Genomic DNA, 16,995 nt, shown 5'->3' on the forward strand with positions numbered 1-16,995 from the left:
ACGTGTACCTGCCTTCCGTTACATTAAGGTAACTCAATCTCACCGCCATCTCACGCTCGTCTCATACTCTTTCCTTCCTTCAACCCACGAACGCCTCTTCCACACCGAGCCCTCTTCCATCGTCTTGACCTACACCTCTGATCCCTCGTAGCCATCACACTCAATCTCAGTAATCATGGCCACCTCTCCCAGCGCCAAGCGTCAGAAGTCCTCCAAGGACGTCCCGTACGAGCTCATCTACTGGCCTGGTCTTCCCGGCCGCGGCGAGCACATCCGTCTCGCACTTGAGGAGGCCGGCGCCGAGTACACCGACACCGCGCACATCGAGGACGGCGTGAAGTCGGTCCTGGCTCAAATCGACGCCAAGAACACCGGCGACGACCACAACCCGCCTCCTCTGGCCCCTCCGATCCTCAAGCACGGCGACCTCGTCATCAGCCAAACACCCAACATCCTGCTGTACCTGGGCCCTCGCACCGGCCTGGCCCCCAAGCCCGATGGCGAGGACGCGGACGGAATCTACCGCATTAATGCCCTTGTGCTGACCGCATTAGACGGGCTGAGCAATGAGGTTCACGACACCCATCACCCGATTGCTACGGGGCTTTACTACGAGGATCAGAAGGAGGAGAGCAAGAGGAAGGCGAAAGACTACCTTGAGAACCGTCTGCCGAAGTTTCTGGGCTACTTTGAGAGGGTTCTGAAGGGCAAAGCTAGCGGTGAGGGTTCGTGGCTGTACGGAGGCTCCTTGACGTATGCCGACTTGGTTCTGTTCCAGGTGAGTTCGTTCCGACAAACGCAGGTTGGAGGCCGGTGCTGACATAAGCAGTGTGTCGATGGCGTCAAGTTCGCGTTCCCCAACGCGCTGAAGCGAATCGAGGGAAGCGGCGAGTACAAGTCGGTTTTCGAACTTTACGAAGCCGTTAAGGAGCGCCCCAAGATCAAGGAGTACCTTTCTAGTGACCGTAGACAGAAGTATAGCGATGGCATCTACCGTCACTACCCGGAACTGGATGAGGAGGCGTCTGCGTAGAGATCATTTTTCAACAACGTGGACAAATGATGAGGAAGGGAAGAAAACAAAAGTATTGTTTATCTGGCTTGCTCGTGAGCCGCAGCCACTAAAAAAGCCTCCTTGAAAGAAATAAAGTGAGCTCTTGACTTGCTCATCCATTGCTGTGATTGGTCAGTGTCAATTGCAACAAACGGAAGGAGCTGCTCTCAACACCTCCTTCCCAATTCACACCCATCTGCTTGACTAACTGCCACCACTACATCTTGAACTTCACCTTCGCCTTGTCAACTCTCAAAATTTTCCAACCAGCACCCTAACAACCCCAATCCCAAACCAGCCATCACAACATGGCGCGCTCCCACTTGGAGGTGAGCTTTGCCAACAGTGAAAGTTTCTCTCAGCGCGTCTCTCACATATATATCCAGACCATCAATGCCCGTTTTCGATCAGCCGCAAATTCAGGCACCCTAAAGCCAAGGGGAGTCTTCAATAACAGGGACAACAAGTTCATCAGGGACATCAAAGATTTCTACAAGAACTTGAAGAAGCGCGTCAAGGCCCATTCGGACAAGGCCTATGGTTATGAGTCGCCGGTGGACGATTCGCCCGACGAACAAGACCCGATAAGCGACACCACAGTTGACAAGGAGGACCAAACCGTCGTCTGTGGTGGCTTCATTGATCCTAGCAATGAGGTATGTGATTCGTTTGCACCTACCTCGCTGACAAAGACCACGCGCTCTTTGATCATGCTGCTGACAATGAGCAGGACTACCAGCGTCAGAAGGCTCGCGAGTACTTCAATGGCCTCATGGCGAGAGATCCTTCCGCCTCTGAACCCATCATGACAGTTGCTCGTGATCTTCTTCAGTATGGCTTGGAAAGACCGCTTCCTCCTCCTTCCCAATCGACCCTCAATCTTGACCCCATCCGAATGGAGAAACTTCGTCATCTCCATCTTCTCAACTCAGTCCGACTTTCCAACGAGGTGACCTCATCAAAGCGCCCAGCCGCTGCCGTCCAGCATCCTCGCCCGGTACCTCGCCCAGTAGCACCCAAAAAAGCCATGTCTCCTGCGACCAGTCGCGCCGCGATAACTAGCTTCAGCTGGCAATCCAAGTTCCTCGAGATGGACTCCATGCCGGGCGGGTCGAGCCAGGTAGTCATTGTGCCCGTTCATCGCGCAAAGGATCAGCCGGAGCAACAGCAGAGAGTTGGACAACGCAAGTGAGGAATCGGACGAGATCGATCAAGAGAACGAGAGCAAGTGTGTTTGATTGAACTACCGAGCGAGGTTTGTCCCTAAAACCCACTGCCCCAAATTTCCCGTTCAAGTCCCTGACAGGGGTATTTTACAGGGTACCTGTTTGTCCACCGGCAGTGCAAGTATCCACGGTCTGGCCTTGGTTGAGGACAGAGACCTCGTTGGGAGGAATTTCCTGGACACAGCGGCCGAAGCGGTCGCACTCGCCATCCTTGCTGCCGACGCTGCATGCCTTTCCTACGTTGCCGAAGAGAGCGCTTCCCTTGCCGTCAATGAAGTTGCGGGGGACAGATGCTATGCGAAAGATCAGGGTCAGCAAGCTTCATCTTGCGCATGGCTTTCAGTTTCGTACCTGCGGCAGCATGGCCCATGGCGAAGGCAGCAACAGTGAGGAAGACGGCGGTGATTTGCATGATGGCGGATTTTGGAATGTTGAGTAACTCAAAACTGTAATTGAGATGAGGATATTAAAAGATGCTCCGGGCACTAAGAGAATTGAAGAGATTGAAAACAAGTCTATTGCGATGAAAGGGCTGATGAGTTGAGTGATCAAGAAGTGCCACTGATGGCCTTGAAGACATTTTATATATCCCATCTCACCAACACCTCGCCATCCTATATTCGCCCATTCTAAGCTTCAATTGTAGCTTATTTCTGCCCACTACGAGGTGACCCGGGGTAGCGCACCTCCCTCAAACAGTCTGAGACGCGTGATGATCGTTACAGTGGGTGTCAGCTCGACGCCTAATAAGACGTCGCATTATGGGTGGGGTCGAACGCTGAAAGAAAGTTCGCTATCGGTAAATCATGGTGATCATCCCGCAAACTCTGGGCGACTTTAAGCGCTCCCGCGGCAGATCACCGTGAATTCTTTCCCTCGGTGTCATTTTCTCTCTGTTGTGTTTTGTTATGACAGCGTTGACTTGCAGAAATCAACACTATCGGGCGCCGGCGTCGAGGACCAAGACCTCGCAGTACATCCACTACGTAACAGCGTCCCATCCTGGACTTTCCGCTACCACGACTGTGCCGTCAACTGATCCGTGCCACCAAGCTGCCAGACGCAAGCTGGGGACGAGAACACTGCTGACTCAGGCCCGCCGGTGGGATTTACCTGGCAAGCAGGAAGCGAGACGGAGAAGCCTAGTGGTCATAAGCTTGCATCACGGCGTTTCATGTCCCTTACAGCAACCTGTGAAACATCAGACGATGGCCTTATACTACTCAGCTCTGACAGCTGCCATCCAATGGCGCACTGCTTAAAATCATCCCTTCCCCACCCCGCGGCTCCCGTGGGATGGTGTCGCGTGTCTCGACCGGCAACGTTACCGGCTGGGCTTTGTGTGGTTTGTGGTACTTGCTCAAGATGGGCGGGTAAGACTTCCGCCGTGGTCGTGATGGCGCACCCAAAGTCCGCTTGTGTCAGGAACTGATCGAGTATTGTGCCCCCGGTGAAGCACGGGTCATTCTGTTTAACCCAGGATAGTTATCTTTAGCGGGATTCCTAACGCTCAGCGATCTTATTTGCATATGAGGAGTTTTGGGATATGAGAGTTAGCCTAGCTTGACGTATCTTGAGACGCTCAGAATTTTTGTTGCCTCGGCGATGCTCAAAATCTGAATAGAGACAACCTTACTATAGCTATTTTGTCGAACTCGTCGAGTAACTTGTATTCACACAAGCCACATACACCCCAAGGAGCGTAGCCTGGCAAGAGCCTTAGAGGTTGCTGATCTCGTCGGAGTTCTAGTCCTCTACTTTGGTGACTATAGCCACATGGCTAGCTGGCATGTGACAATAATAGAAATCCAAAGGCCAATCATTAGCAATGCTAAAGCACTGGCCGAGTCATGAACACGGATGTTGTAAAACTTGTATAACGATACCGACTACAACTCATGAGATACGCTGGCATCCCTGAAGCTCCCGTTTCATTCCTGAAGGACACCTGGCAATGGATCTTACCGTTCAGAAGGGGCTAGATTATACCTTTACATGCAAAAGTTCAGAAAGCCTGTTCTCCTGCCAGATCCTCGACGGATCTTTAGAAGCGCGATGACGGAGACACCGATTTGGGCACGTTCAAATTGTTCGAATTTGCGAAACAAACAGGTTGCGTAATCTAAAGTTTCTCTTGAACCTTTACTTGTAAGTTCTTTGTTGAGAATCAACGTGCGTTTGTCTGCATACCATTTAGAGTGGCAGACCTCTGCTGCAAAGCCGACATCGACGGTTTCCTCAACCTCAAGGTTGCCTTCTCATATCCCACGAATGCACCAATCACGGCTGAAGTATTGCGTCCTCACCCGGCAATTCTAGCATATAATGCGGCGTTGTGAATATGTCCGACACCTCTCATCGTATCTCTCCAGCAACAAAAGCCTACTGGCCATGAACGCATAACGGGCCCATCTTTCAACCATCGCATCACAGCATCTGCGAGATCGGCCGAACAGTACCCCGCTGCCCGCGAACTTTTTGAGATGGAGTGCCCACTGCACTGACTCGTCGTAGTGCGACTGCATCCAATGAGTGGTTGACTCGTCCCCGAAAGGGGAAAAATTGGAGTATCACGAGAGTCATACAGCAGACGCTAGCCTTATGGTTTGGCCGATCCATTCGCTGTGTAATTTGTTTCCTCTCCAATTCTAGGCTCTCGCGGACTCTGAGAAAACTTTATTCTTTGTCTGTACGACATACGAGTAGTTGGAAAATCCACTTTACGGACACTTCGGCCGCCTTCGCGAAGAGACACAAGCTGCGACGGGGATATTGTCCGGCGGGATAGTCAGTTATCGATGGCTTCCCGGCAAAAGTTTTGATGGCACTAGGCTGTACGTTTAGTTGATAGAAGCAGAGAGTTTAGCACATGTTCAGTCAATTGCTGCTGTCAACTCACAGCGCAGTACCATCAAAATTTAGGTGCCATCATGAGGATGGTCCGGCGGGCTCCGAGGAACGCCTGGACATGCGTACCCAATACACCGGGATCTACCCGAGATCGGAGCATTGGACGGACACCGTCACTTCAACTCACCTCTGGGCCGTGACAACAGATGAACGGCGTTGATTATGGACGGGAGCCCGGGTTCCCGTTTTTGAAGACTCCCGGAGACAAAATTCCCAGGGAAATCTTACGCTAGCAGCATACTGTACCTTATAGTTGCCACGGTACTTATCGAGTACCCCTTGAAGTCAATGGAGCTGCCGGGAGGACAATTACGTGAACAACAGCGACCAGTCTCAGGCACGATGTGGTGAAAATTTAGGCCACAGGCGGTAGTCGTCTGGCTTCGGCATGGACAGTTGCGGCAGAAGCCTACGATTTTAAGCCTCTGGTAAAGTTTCCCCGCGGTTCCGGATACGATCTACGAGTAATCCGTTATTCTTGGCCGATTAATGATTTAGATGCAACACCTGTGATTATTTCCGGGCTGGCTGTGTGGTGGTGCTAGGTTGTGAAACAGTGGGGTGTTCTGGGCCTCAGCTTCCTGTTCTGGCATAGCTCTCTTGTTCGACATGGGGATCGAACGTCGGCGTAATAATAGCAGCAGAAAGTATCCCGTCGGCTCCCGACATGACTCCAAAAGCAAATCCTACACAAGCATCTAGATGCAGAACAAGCAGAGTTGAATGCCAGGAGAAAAAAAAAAATCAAACGTTCTTGATTGCGGTGGTTTTAAGTGTTCAATTGTCCTGTTCCGGGTCACGTGGTAGCACGGGATGACGTACTCATCAGGGCGGTTAGCCGCAAGTTGCTATAACAGGATAAAGAGGGAAAGAGATGAGTGGATCTGCAGATCATGATGACTTTCCATCCACCACGGTCCGCTTCTTAAGGTTGCGGTTTGTCCGATCGCCTGCCGCCTTGACATGCGCTTCTGCGGGATAGAACAAGGGTTGCGCAAGGCTTGACAGAACCTCAGCTTGAGCAGGCGCTTCTTTGATTTTCCTATTCAGTGTTCCAAAAGTCTTGACAGCCCGAAGGGAATCAAGTCAATCCGCGACCCGGAGCAGTCTAAACCACAGTCTTCCGTTGATCTTTTGTATAGATAACGACAATGTCACCGTGTTCTGTGAATAGCTGCATGCCGCTATTGAGGGAAATCTTTAAAGGGCATCTGCTCGAAGTCTCAGCCATATTGATTGGGGCGGGCATTGAATTTAAGTCTTGCGGTGAGTGGTCTCTGACTCGTCATAACCCCTACGGGGCTAACCAGGAGAAGATGCCCGTTATTCAATGCGTTCAAGCGAGACCGCCATGCTTGAGTCATGAGCTAAGATCTACAACATACATATACTAACCAACAAGAACTGCTCACCTCTGCAGTCGTCACCAGTTTCAGCAACCAACCGCTCCGTCTTTCGTTTTTCAACTATCGCTCGCATACCTGGCCAACATGAAGCTCGCTGCTGTCCTTTCCGTCGGTTCTCTCTTGCTTGGATCCGCCAATGCGTGGTGGTGCACCGACTATGGCAAGGAAGCGTGGCATCTGAGCTGCAAGGCCCTGTACCCTGTATGTTTTTACAAGAACATGGCATACATCTGATTGCACCTGGATTTACTGACATGTGATTTTCTATTAGGACCGCAACACTTTCTGCTGTAGCGAGGCAGAGGGCGGTGACCGTCACACCTGGCGAGGCGACTGCTTAATGTCCTATGACGAAGGTTCCGCTTGCGGCGATGGCGGATTTGAGGGCTGCGTAAGTCATGTCTCTTCTTAATCCCAAGTTTGCAACATCACTGACGTTTTTGAACAGTGTTACTAGGAGTAGGCAAGGCGCATGTTCATGAAGCAATTGATCGAGCGGGGCAATATGTACATAAATGAGATACCAGCCAGACACAGGCCATCCCCGCTCAATCTACCATTTTGCTAGAGAGAATTCCGTCCAGCGTGGCAACAGTCATGTCTTATCACAGCTCGATGGAATCCATCTTGATCCTCGAGGGAGGTGCGACCCCGACAACATGCAGTTCACTGCTCTCCCTAATTTTTCTGTGATTTGCAACCTCTTCGACGACCAACCACAGTCATATGCCCTACTGAACGGCGCAGCCGCTGATATTGAAGGTATTGTTTGTCATAGTACGTCAAGACTTAGCTCCTGCCTCGTTGAAGCTCTTAGCATCATTGCTTAGCGTGCTTCAAAGACAAGGCCGCTTTGCGAAGCTTTATGTAAGTTGGGTATGGGGTGTCCACGTTTGTGATAACGCTCAGCGGTGGTGGGCAGCTCTTGGAAGCCGGGAGGTACCCGAAACAAAACGGCTCGGGCTGGTTGTGATGTGTGGGCCTAGGCAAAGACCTTCCGGTACGGAGGAGAGGCAAGTTGAAGACGTCCAATTTCAAAGGCGGCAACAGTGTACTTCATCTGAGTTTCGATATCGCGCTGCACCGCAGATTCTCAGGGGAGAAATCGTAGACCTCTTCTCTGACGTTGCCCCATGGAACATCATGACTACCACTACTACACCCTTACTCAACTGTGATATTCAAGTTTCGCTGAACATAACCGTTGTCCATTGGTTCATTTGGACGTTTGGCATCAACTGATTCATGTCCTCTTCCGTCTAACGCTTGAATGAACTCCTCATAGTAGTCTCTCTCTGGGTCTTCATCAACATTTGGGTATGTGTCAAAATTTCTCAGATTGAATGACCCAAGACGACAAAAACGACCCCCATCACCAGTTTTCTGACCACAGGCTCGGAGAACAAGGCCGCAGATTGTCAGCTGATCTTCCCATTCTTCTTCCAGGTCATCTGATGCGTTTTTCTCATCGAATTCGTGCTCCTTCATATCGCCATTTGGTTCTCCCTCGCTCCGAGGTCGCGTCCGTGCCCGCCTGGAACCCCATGATCCACCGTAAATCGGGAGCAAGTAGACCTCATCGCAGTCCCCCTCGTCGCCCAATGCGTCTATAAAGACATGGAATCTTTCTTTCGCTCCATTGACGCTGACAAATTGGTAGTGATAAGTCTCGTCTTCGTCGGATATTTCCTCGAATTTGGCAGCCCCAAGAAGGCGGGCTTGCATAAGAACGGAGCACGCTAGCGAAAGCAAGCCGTCACTCACTTTGCCGAAACAATCCGGGCTAGACAGCGTAGTCCATGCATCGGTTACGCTGATGTATTGTTGCATGTCGACGCGATGATCCTTAAAGTCGATGTCCCATCCCCATGCCAATATTGGGCTGTCGACGGATATCCATGACCAAGAGGGAGCTCTCCAAGCTGGCCTTCTTCGACGTCCAATAACTGCCCACACAAGTTCGGTGACAAGAGACTCTCTCCACATGCCTGCGAGGTATTGGTGACCAGTGACCTCGTGTTGACGTCGAGCAATGCCGGCCAAAGCGGGTAGATGATCCTCAGGATCTGTAAGTTGAGCGCGAGAATACTGGGAGACAATGTCACGCCATTTCCAAGCTCGGTCTTCCGGACAGACGAGGTGTGATCTGGCTAGACCTCTAATCCCAGGCGGAAGGAACTCTGATCGGAAGCCGGACCTGCATTCCCAGAAAATACCAGTATTGCCAAAGTAGATTGTGCGGGCGGGAAGAAGCCTTTCCTGTAGAGTCCAGGCTCGAGTTGCCAAATGCGTGTACGTGAAGGATTCATCATACACGGTATCACCATAGAAATTGCGGACTGCGCTAAACTCATTTGTGCGGACTCGAGCGTAGAGACCACCACTATAGTACTTGTAGCGCTCTGTTTTCGAGAAGAAGCCCTCGTCAACATTGATCGCGGAGGACGCGGCGAGGTTGACATAGCTATTGCCGTAGACAGATCTCATGCGGCTGGATTCTATGGACCAATCTTTGGGATCATGTTGAATGATGCAGAGAGCGTCGATCCAGATGTATGAAAGTCCTAGTTGCTTCGCCACATGAATAGCATCTCGGAACGCTTGTGGCAGATCGCTGACAGAAATACCTTCCAGAAAAGACCTCATCGTATTTTGAGTCAGGCTCAAAAATGGCCTGAGACCCCAGCAATAGCTCAGTGTAGCGTATTGCGGCATGGTGTTGAGGGCTTCAGTGTGCACCACTCTGGCGTAATCGCAGTCAAAAAAGAGTAGCCTTGCAGGGCATTCATACTTTTTTTGATTGAGACAGATTCTGTGAGAGGCATCACATTCACGTAGCCACATTCTAGCAAGGTCGTATGCGTCACGGCTCTCTTGCCAGGACGAATCTATGTCTATTAGCCCAAGCACGTATTAATGGATTCTCGAGTAAGGCGATATTGTGTGCTTACATGATGGTTGCGTCAAATCCGAGTAGAACTTAGTAGGTTGAGCGCCAGGATTATTGCAGTGAGTGGCCTCCCTCCCTGGAAAGTTTAACCATATAATATGCGGTTTGAAAGGCCCCTCGCCCCAGTTCTGAATGGCCAAGGACATGAAGCCATTGTGACCGAATGCTCTGAGCCGCAATTCGATCCTCCGAAAGGTAAGTAATAGTCCCGCATGAACTAATCTCCAATGGATAAGGGCACACAATTCGCATCCAGTACTGGCTGCCGCTTCGATCTCGCAAACGCTACTGAAGGAGCGTCCTTGCATCAAAGTCCAACCTCCGATCGATAGGTCTGGCCAGTGTTGCAACAGATCTCGACACTTGCCGCAAAATCCGTCCATGATGTTCATCGCATGTGCGAGCCTCTGTATCTCGATTTTGATTCTCTGATGGTCGATCTCATCCTTATCAACCTCTTGAACAAGATCTGAATCGGCTCCGACATCATCGCCATCAGCTGCGAGATATCTTTCAGCCCACGTATCGGGTACGTTGTCATTGGTCGTGGCGGTAGTTTCGCCGAAGGAGGCGGAGGATTCTCGAGTAACAAGATCCATCTCATTCGGTGAGCTGAAGAGAGGCTGATGGACAGGTTGTAGTTCACGAATTGAGGGAGAAGTTAAGGCGTGCCAGCCTGATCACTTTAATGAAGATGGAATAAGCACTTGGCGAACGAGCGTGTCATTGATTGATTGGTTCGCTTTCTCGATGAAATGCAGTAAAGTGGAATACTACGCGTCATTATAGACCAATGAAAAGCCATTCTGCAAGTTTGATATGCGCTCAAAGTGCTTTTTATTAGAAACTTCATTATCAAGCTGGAAGCCAATCTCATGGGTTGAGGGTTTCATCACGAAAACAACGAAACCATGAATTTCTTCAGAGATGTCATTTAATCATACAAAGTACCGTAATCCAGGAGTGCTACACGCTGCTTGAACGCTAAGCGGTGACCTCGTTAAGAGCTACCCAGGCGTCAGAGGTGGTTGAACAGCAACCCCAACATTGAACAGAAACAAGTAGGCCAAGAATACGCGAAGACATGATTTCTGGAGGCCTGTATCACGGCTTGTGGTATTTCGATAGTTTCGCGTGAGTTACACGACCTGGCAACTGTGTGAAGAGGCATTCATTAGGCATATCATATACAGGAACTGGCGAGGTTAAGACGTCTTGCTGGGAGGCGATGTTCAAGCCACATGGTTCAAATGTGCGTGAAGTGGCTTAATTAATCTAGCTACGAGCGCCAGGCGCGCCTGGCTACAAAGTGGTGTAGCTGATCCCTTATATAAAGGTGGGATTCAGGCTAGGGTTCGGGCCTTAGGCCTAGGCCTAGCTAACTACTATCTCATACCCCCCTTTTAGCTAACGCCTCCTACGCCCTATAAAACTATTCCTATCCTAAAATAATAATTAGATTAATTATATAACTATTAGCTTTATTCCTAGCTATCCCCCTATACCTTCCTTTTTATATTAATTTTATTATTCTATTTTACTTCCTAAAATACTTCTAACCTCTAACTCTTAGTTATATACTAATTATAATATAAAACCCTCACTAACTTTAAAATAACTTTAATATAAATTTAAGTTATATAGTTTAGTAATTTAGTTACTTTTAGATTATATAGATTTAAATTAAAAAAGCTAATAATTTAACCCTAAAGTTTTAAGTTTAAATTAGATTTATAGTAATTAGGTTTAGTTAACTCCTTAATATTAATTAAATAATATAAGTTCTATATTCTATAATTAAGTTTAATACTTTAAAATAAGTAGAGTTTATAGATTCTTATAAGAGTTAGTTTTAAGATATATTAATATTTTATATAAACTTAATTAACTAAGATAATTATTAGAAGATACTATAAAGTTTAGTTCTCTTTTTACTTTTATTCTAACTTATACTTTTAAGATCTAATTAAAATTAAGTAAGTTAAACTTAGGCTTATATCTCTTTTAGTAATTAGTATTATTATATTTTAATATAAATAAATATTAACTAAGATATCTAATTTAGTAATAAACTTATAACTTAGTAAAATTAAAATCTTTAATTACTTTCTAAACCTTTATTATTAGATAACTTCTTATATAAGAGACTTTTATAGTTAGTAATTTAACTATTAAAAAGAGTAAATTAAGGNACGTGTGCTCTTCCGATCTCTAACTATAAAAATTAATTAGTTAGTAAGATATAAAAAAATAAAGTTATTATATATAAAAGAAATAAATAAATATATAAAACTTAATTAAGATTAAGTTTTAAGATATTATCCTTAAATTAGGATTTATTATTAGTTATAAGTAATTTAGATAAACTTAGTATTCTAATAAAATTATAATACTTCTCTACTACTAGTAGTTTAGTGAGGCTATTAATAACTATTTTATAAGTTAAGATATAATTAATCTTAAAATCTCTATTATTAATATTATTAATAATCTAGTAATATTTAATTTTAATATAATATAGTTTAAATAACTATTTACTTAATAAGTAATTATTAAGGGTATTTATAGAATCTATATATACTTAGAGGGGTAGTTAAATAGAGATATTTATCCTTTTAAAGAGATTTATAATATATAGTAGAGCTTTCCCTCTAGGTATTAGATTTATCTATTTAGCCTTATAGGTTAATATAGCTATAAATAATTATAGTACTAATTTTTAAATAATTAGTGCTCCTCTATATATAACTATATAGCTAGCTATTAACTTACCTATTTTTTTATAATTAGACTAGTTAGTGTTATAAAATACTAATAATTTAAGGTTATTAATAGAATAACTTAGACTACTAAGGTAGAGTGCTAGTTATTATAAGCTATAGAGATATCTCTATATTAATCTTAGTAGTTTATTATACTTTTTAGAGGTATATTATTAATCTTTAGTAGTTCTACCTATAAGTATTATAATATCTAATTATATATTATTTATAATTTACTATAATTTACTTAAATTACTTTAATATTTATATATCTTAGTAGGCATTTTTTATTATTTTATAATCTCTAATAATTAAGTATTACTAAGGGGGTAGGAAACTTAGTTATATCTAGTAATACCCTTCTCTATTAGTATATTATTAATATATTTAGTTTATAAGATCTAGAGTTATTTTATTTTCTAGTAGTAAATAATCTTAAACCTAAGAAACTATTATACTTTACTTAAATCTTTAATCTAGAAGAAGTTATATAAGTTATTTTTAAAATTATTAACTTATTTAATATTAAGTATAGTAATAAGTATATTATTAATATAAAGTAATATTATAATACTATCCTTATTAATAAGAATATAAAGTTCTTTTAGGAGTAGATTAAACCCTAATTACTTAAGGATAGTAATAATTTATTTATATTAGAGAAGAAGGGATTCTCTTAACTTATAGAGAGCTCTTTTTAATCTATAGAACTAGTTAGATCTATTATTAAACCTATAAGGTTAAGTAATAAAGATATTATAATCTCCTATAAAGGTATTTAGGAAGGTTATAACTATATTAACTTAGTAAAGTTTTAGATCTTTAAGTACTATAATTAGTAAAAAGACTTATAGAGTAATAAGATTAGTAATAGTAATATAAACTATCTTATTATCTTTATTTTAAAAGTTACTATAGATAACCTATCTTACTCTAATTTTATTAAATCTTCTATCTATAGTAACCTTTTTATTATATACCTATTTACTTAGGAGATATTTAAGGTTATCTAAAAGCTTTTTAAGCTATTAGTATTCTATCCCTTATAAGTTATTAATTTAAGTCTTTATAGTATTAAAGATAGCTAACTTTAGAGGTCTTTCTTTTATTACCTCTTACTTCCTAAAGGTTATAAGTAAGTAAATCTCTAAATTAAAGGCTTATAATAGGTTAAATACTAAGAAAGTAAAAGTAACTAGTTTTTAGTCTATTTTATTATTAATTAAGTTAATCTCTATAGCCTCTATTTTATTAAATTCCCTATTAAACTTCTTTATATTATATAGTACTTAGGTTCTAAGTATTTAAGTTATTTAAATAGAAAAAGAAGTAATTACTCTTAGTAATCTTATAAGGATAGAGCCCTTACTACTACCCCTTAGTTTTTCCCTCTATCTTCCTCATATTAGTTAAGGAGTTTAAGGTGAAATACTAAGAGAGCCTTATTATTATAGAGTATCCTCTAATAGTTATTATTATTAAGGAGTAATAGGAGATCTCTATTCTAAAAGAGTAATAAGAGAATATTACTCTAGAGGAATATATTAATTATTTTACTATAAGGGAGAAACTTCTTTTAGTATTAATTATACCTATATATTTATAGTACTAATATCTAATACTAATATATATAGTTTTAGATCTAAAGTTAGTAAACTACCTCCCTTTTTACTAACTTCTTTTTATTCTTAAAGAGGCTTATCTTCTTATTCTTATTTATTATTACCTTTTAATTTTTAAGTTTCTTTTAGGTATAAATTATCTACCTCCTCTTATAGTAGTTCTTATTTAGTAGAATAAAGATAATAATATAACCTTATATTTAAATTATAAAGCTAAGACTTAGCTTTATAAGTTATAGTTAGTAGTTTATTACTATACTTATAGGTTTCTAGCTTAACCTCTTTTCTTAGCTATAAATTATTAAATTTAACTAGGGGGAGCTTTCTTTTATTTTCTTTAAATATTATATCTCTTATTTACTAAATATTATTAATCTTTTTAATAAGAATATAGAAGATATTACTATAGAAGCTATTATATCTTATAAATCTTTTAAACTTAGCTTTAAACTTTATTTTTTACCTTTTTATATATAGATAACTATCTAAGTAAATATAGATATAAATTTAGTAACCTTAGTAATAGAGATAGTATATATATAGTTTTCTTATAGTAGGAGATATATTAAAGGTATTTATTAGTTTCTTATAAGAATTAATATTACCCTTATTATTAGATAATAGATTACTAATTTCTATAGAAGTTTTTATTAATTAAGGTTAGAAAGATTTAGGAAGGTTAGTTTCTATATATATTATTTATACTTTTTACTATATAGCTTTATTAAAGCTTTCTACTCTCTTATTCTACTAATAAGAGTAAGGTACTATTATTTCTAAGATAAAACCTTATTCTTAAATAAAAAGCTCTATTACTTTAAGAAGAGCTATATTATTATCTATAATAACTTTAGAGAAGTAAATAATACTATTTATTACTATAATCTTTCTTAGAAACTAGTTTTATAACTAAATAGTTATATTTTTCTTTAATTTAAATACTTAGAACTATTTATAATTTAAAAAAGCTTCTATAATATAAAAGCTATAAGTAATACCTCTAAAGTTTTATAGTATTAATTCTAAGAAGTTAATCTAAAACCTCTAAAAAACTTAAATTAGTTATTCTTATTATCTATTACTAGGTTATTATATTAATTTTACTATAAAGTAGATATAATACTTATATCCTATAGGAGGTATTCTAAAGAGGTTTATATTAGTATCTTTTATAGTAGTAATAGTTACTTCTCTAAATAGATACTTTAAATAAGTATAAAAAGTTTAGTAATTTAGCTTAAGAGAGCTAAATTTATTACCTTAGTTAGAAGGATAGATCTAAAGCTAAAAGACTTATATATCCTATTTAAAGTTAATAATAGCTTTAGATATATTTTTATAAACTAAGGTATTATCTAAACTATTAAAATAGATACCTATTTTCTAAAGAAGATTAGTACTAATAATTTATACTATATTATAAGGTTTATAGAGAGTATTATATAGTTAAAAAGTAGTCTTTTTACTACTTAGCTTAGTAGTAATTACTCTAATTATATTAATAGCTTAGTTAATTTAGTCCTTTCTACTTATATAGTTTATAGTTAATCCTTAAAGGAGATTTTAAAGTTTCTTAAAGATAGAGAGATTATTAAGAATATATCTACTAGTATTAATATCTAGTATAAAGGAGTCTATCCTCCTAATTAAAGCTATAGATATAATATATTAACTTAGTTATACTTCCTAATTATTATTTTCTTCTTTATTAACTTCCTTAATAGTACTATATATAAAGAAACTATTAGTCTCTATATCTATAGCTTAATTAATAAAACTATAGCTAGAGTATATAAATTCTTTTATTAGTTACTTCTTAACTCCCTATATATATATAATTTTATATAGATTTTTAGTTAGAAGTTAAGGGTTAAAGTATAAACTAAATACTCTAAAATCTTCTACTAGGAATAGTAAAAAGGTCCTCTTCTAAGCTTAGACTAATAAGGTATCTATAAAAACCTTAGATTATTAGTTAATATCCTATTTAATACTAGAGTTTCTAAAGATACTATCTTAGGTTTAGCTTTCTAAGGTAAATACTAAAATAGATACTTATATTATTAATTACTAAGTTATTAGTAGTTTATTAATATACTTAAATTTATTATATATTAAAGTATAATACTTATAATATTTGAGGGAATAATTATTATATTTATCTAAGTATAATATTATCTTTCTATAGTAATAGTTATATATTTTATATCTATAGAGAATCTTAGGATACTTAATATTATAGGAAATATATAAATCTTATAGTTCTATACTCTTAGACTTAGAAGTTTAAGTTTACTTCTTTATAGTAAACTTCTTCTTATTTAGTAGAGCTTTAATACTTTAAAAGACTTATTTATATTATTCCTTTTTACTTAAGTTTCTAAGTTCTTATAAGAAGTTATTATAGTTTTAAATCCTTATAATAAAGTTATTCTCTATAAAGTCTACTTTAACTTAATTAAAATATCTAAAACCTTAAATAAGTCTATAAGTGAGGGCTATAGTTAATAAGCTTATACTAAAACTATTTAGTTTATTAAAAGTTAAGTAAAGATCTTATATAAAATCCTTAGTATTACTATAGTTAATTCTAGTTATTCTATTTTAATTATTATAAACTTTACTTATAGCTAGCTTATTAAACTTCTAAGTATATTCTTTAGTCTTAATAAAGATATAGAAAGCTAAAGCTATAATAGAAAGATTATTATTAATTATTTCTTCTAAAAGATTATATTAGATTTTCTCTATAAGTAACTATTTAGTAAGTATAAAACCTATAAATATTAGATTATCTAAAAAGCTTAGATCTTTAACTACTACTACTTTATTTTTTTTAAAGATTATATCTCTATTATATTTAATTAATATCCTTTTAGCTATTAAGTAGAAGAGTAATCCTATTACCTTAAAGGTATTCTTAAGATTAATCTCCTATAACTTAAAACTTATAGCTTTAGTTAGTTTAGGAATAGTATTATATACTAAACTTCTTAGATCTAATCTTTTACTAGCTACTTTCTATATAGCTACTTTAGTTATAAAGTTAGTAGAAAAAAGGGGAG

At 39.7% G+C, this 16,995-nt stretch overlaps 4 protein-coding genes across 4 annotated transcripts; 2 read left to right on the plus strand and 2 right to left on the minus strand.

The window, feature by feature from the left end:
• Nucleotides 1-175: 175 nt before the first annotated feature.
• GCG54_00006529 (Glutathione S-transferase) lies at nt 176-2,246 on the plus strand (the record flags this gene model as incomplete). Its single annotated transcript, XM_045406529.1, has 5 exons — nt 176-778; nt 830-1,023; nt 1,512-1,710; nt 1,785-1,885; nt 2,117-2,246. 5 exons carry the CDS (start codon nt 176-178, stop codon nt 2,244-2,246), a joined length of 1,227 nt encoding a protein of 408 aa, XP_045267821.1.
• A 121-nt stretch (nt 2,247-2,367) lies between these two features.
• GCG54_00006530 (uncharacterized protein) lies at nt 2,368-2,692 on the minus strand (the record flags this gene model as incomplete). The annotated part of the gene is made up of 2 exons (XM_045406530.1): nt 2,368-2,573; nt 2,632-2,692. 2 exons carry the CDS (start codon nt 2,690-2,692, stop codon nt 2,368-2,370), a joined length of 267 nt encoding a protein of 88 aa, XP_045267822.1.
• A 3,988-nt stretch (nt 2,693-6,680) lies between these two features.
• On the plus strand, nt 6,681-7,059 carry GCG54_00006531 (uncharacterized protein; the record flags this gene model as incomplete). The annotated part of the gene is made up of 3 exons (XM_045406531.1): nt 6,681-6,797; nt 6,868-6,987; nt 7,054-7,059. 3 exons carry the CDS (start codon nt 6,681-6,683, stop codon nt 7,057-7,059), a joined length of 243 nt encoding a protein of 80 aa, XP_045267823.1.
• Nucleotides 7,060-7,760: 701 nt separating this feature from the next.
• GCG54_00006532 (uncharacterized protein) lies at nt 7,761-9,311 on the minus strand (the record flags this gene model as incomplete). The annotated part of the gene is made up of 1 exon (XM_045406532.1): nt 7,761-9,311. The coding sequence occupies one exon, from the start codon at nt 9,309-9,311 to the stop codon at nt 7,761-7,763; it is 1,551 nt and encodes a 516-aa protein (XP_045267824.1).
• Nucleotides 9,312-16,995: the final 7,684 nt, after the last annotated feature.

This window comes from Colletotrichum gloeosporioides, assembly GCF_011800055.1.
Source record: "Colletotrichum gloeosporioides strain Lc1 chromosome Unknown consensus_19, whole genome shotgun sequence".
In the NCBI taxonomy this organism is placed as follows: domain Eukaryota; kingdom Fungi; phylum Ascomycota; class Sordariomycetes; order Glomerellales; family Glomerellaceae; genus Colletotrichum; species Colletotrichum gloeosporioides.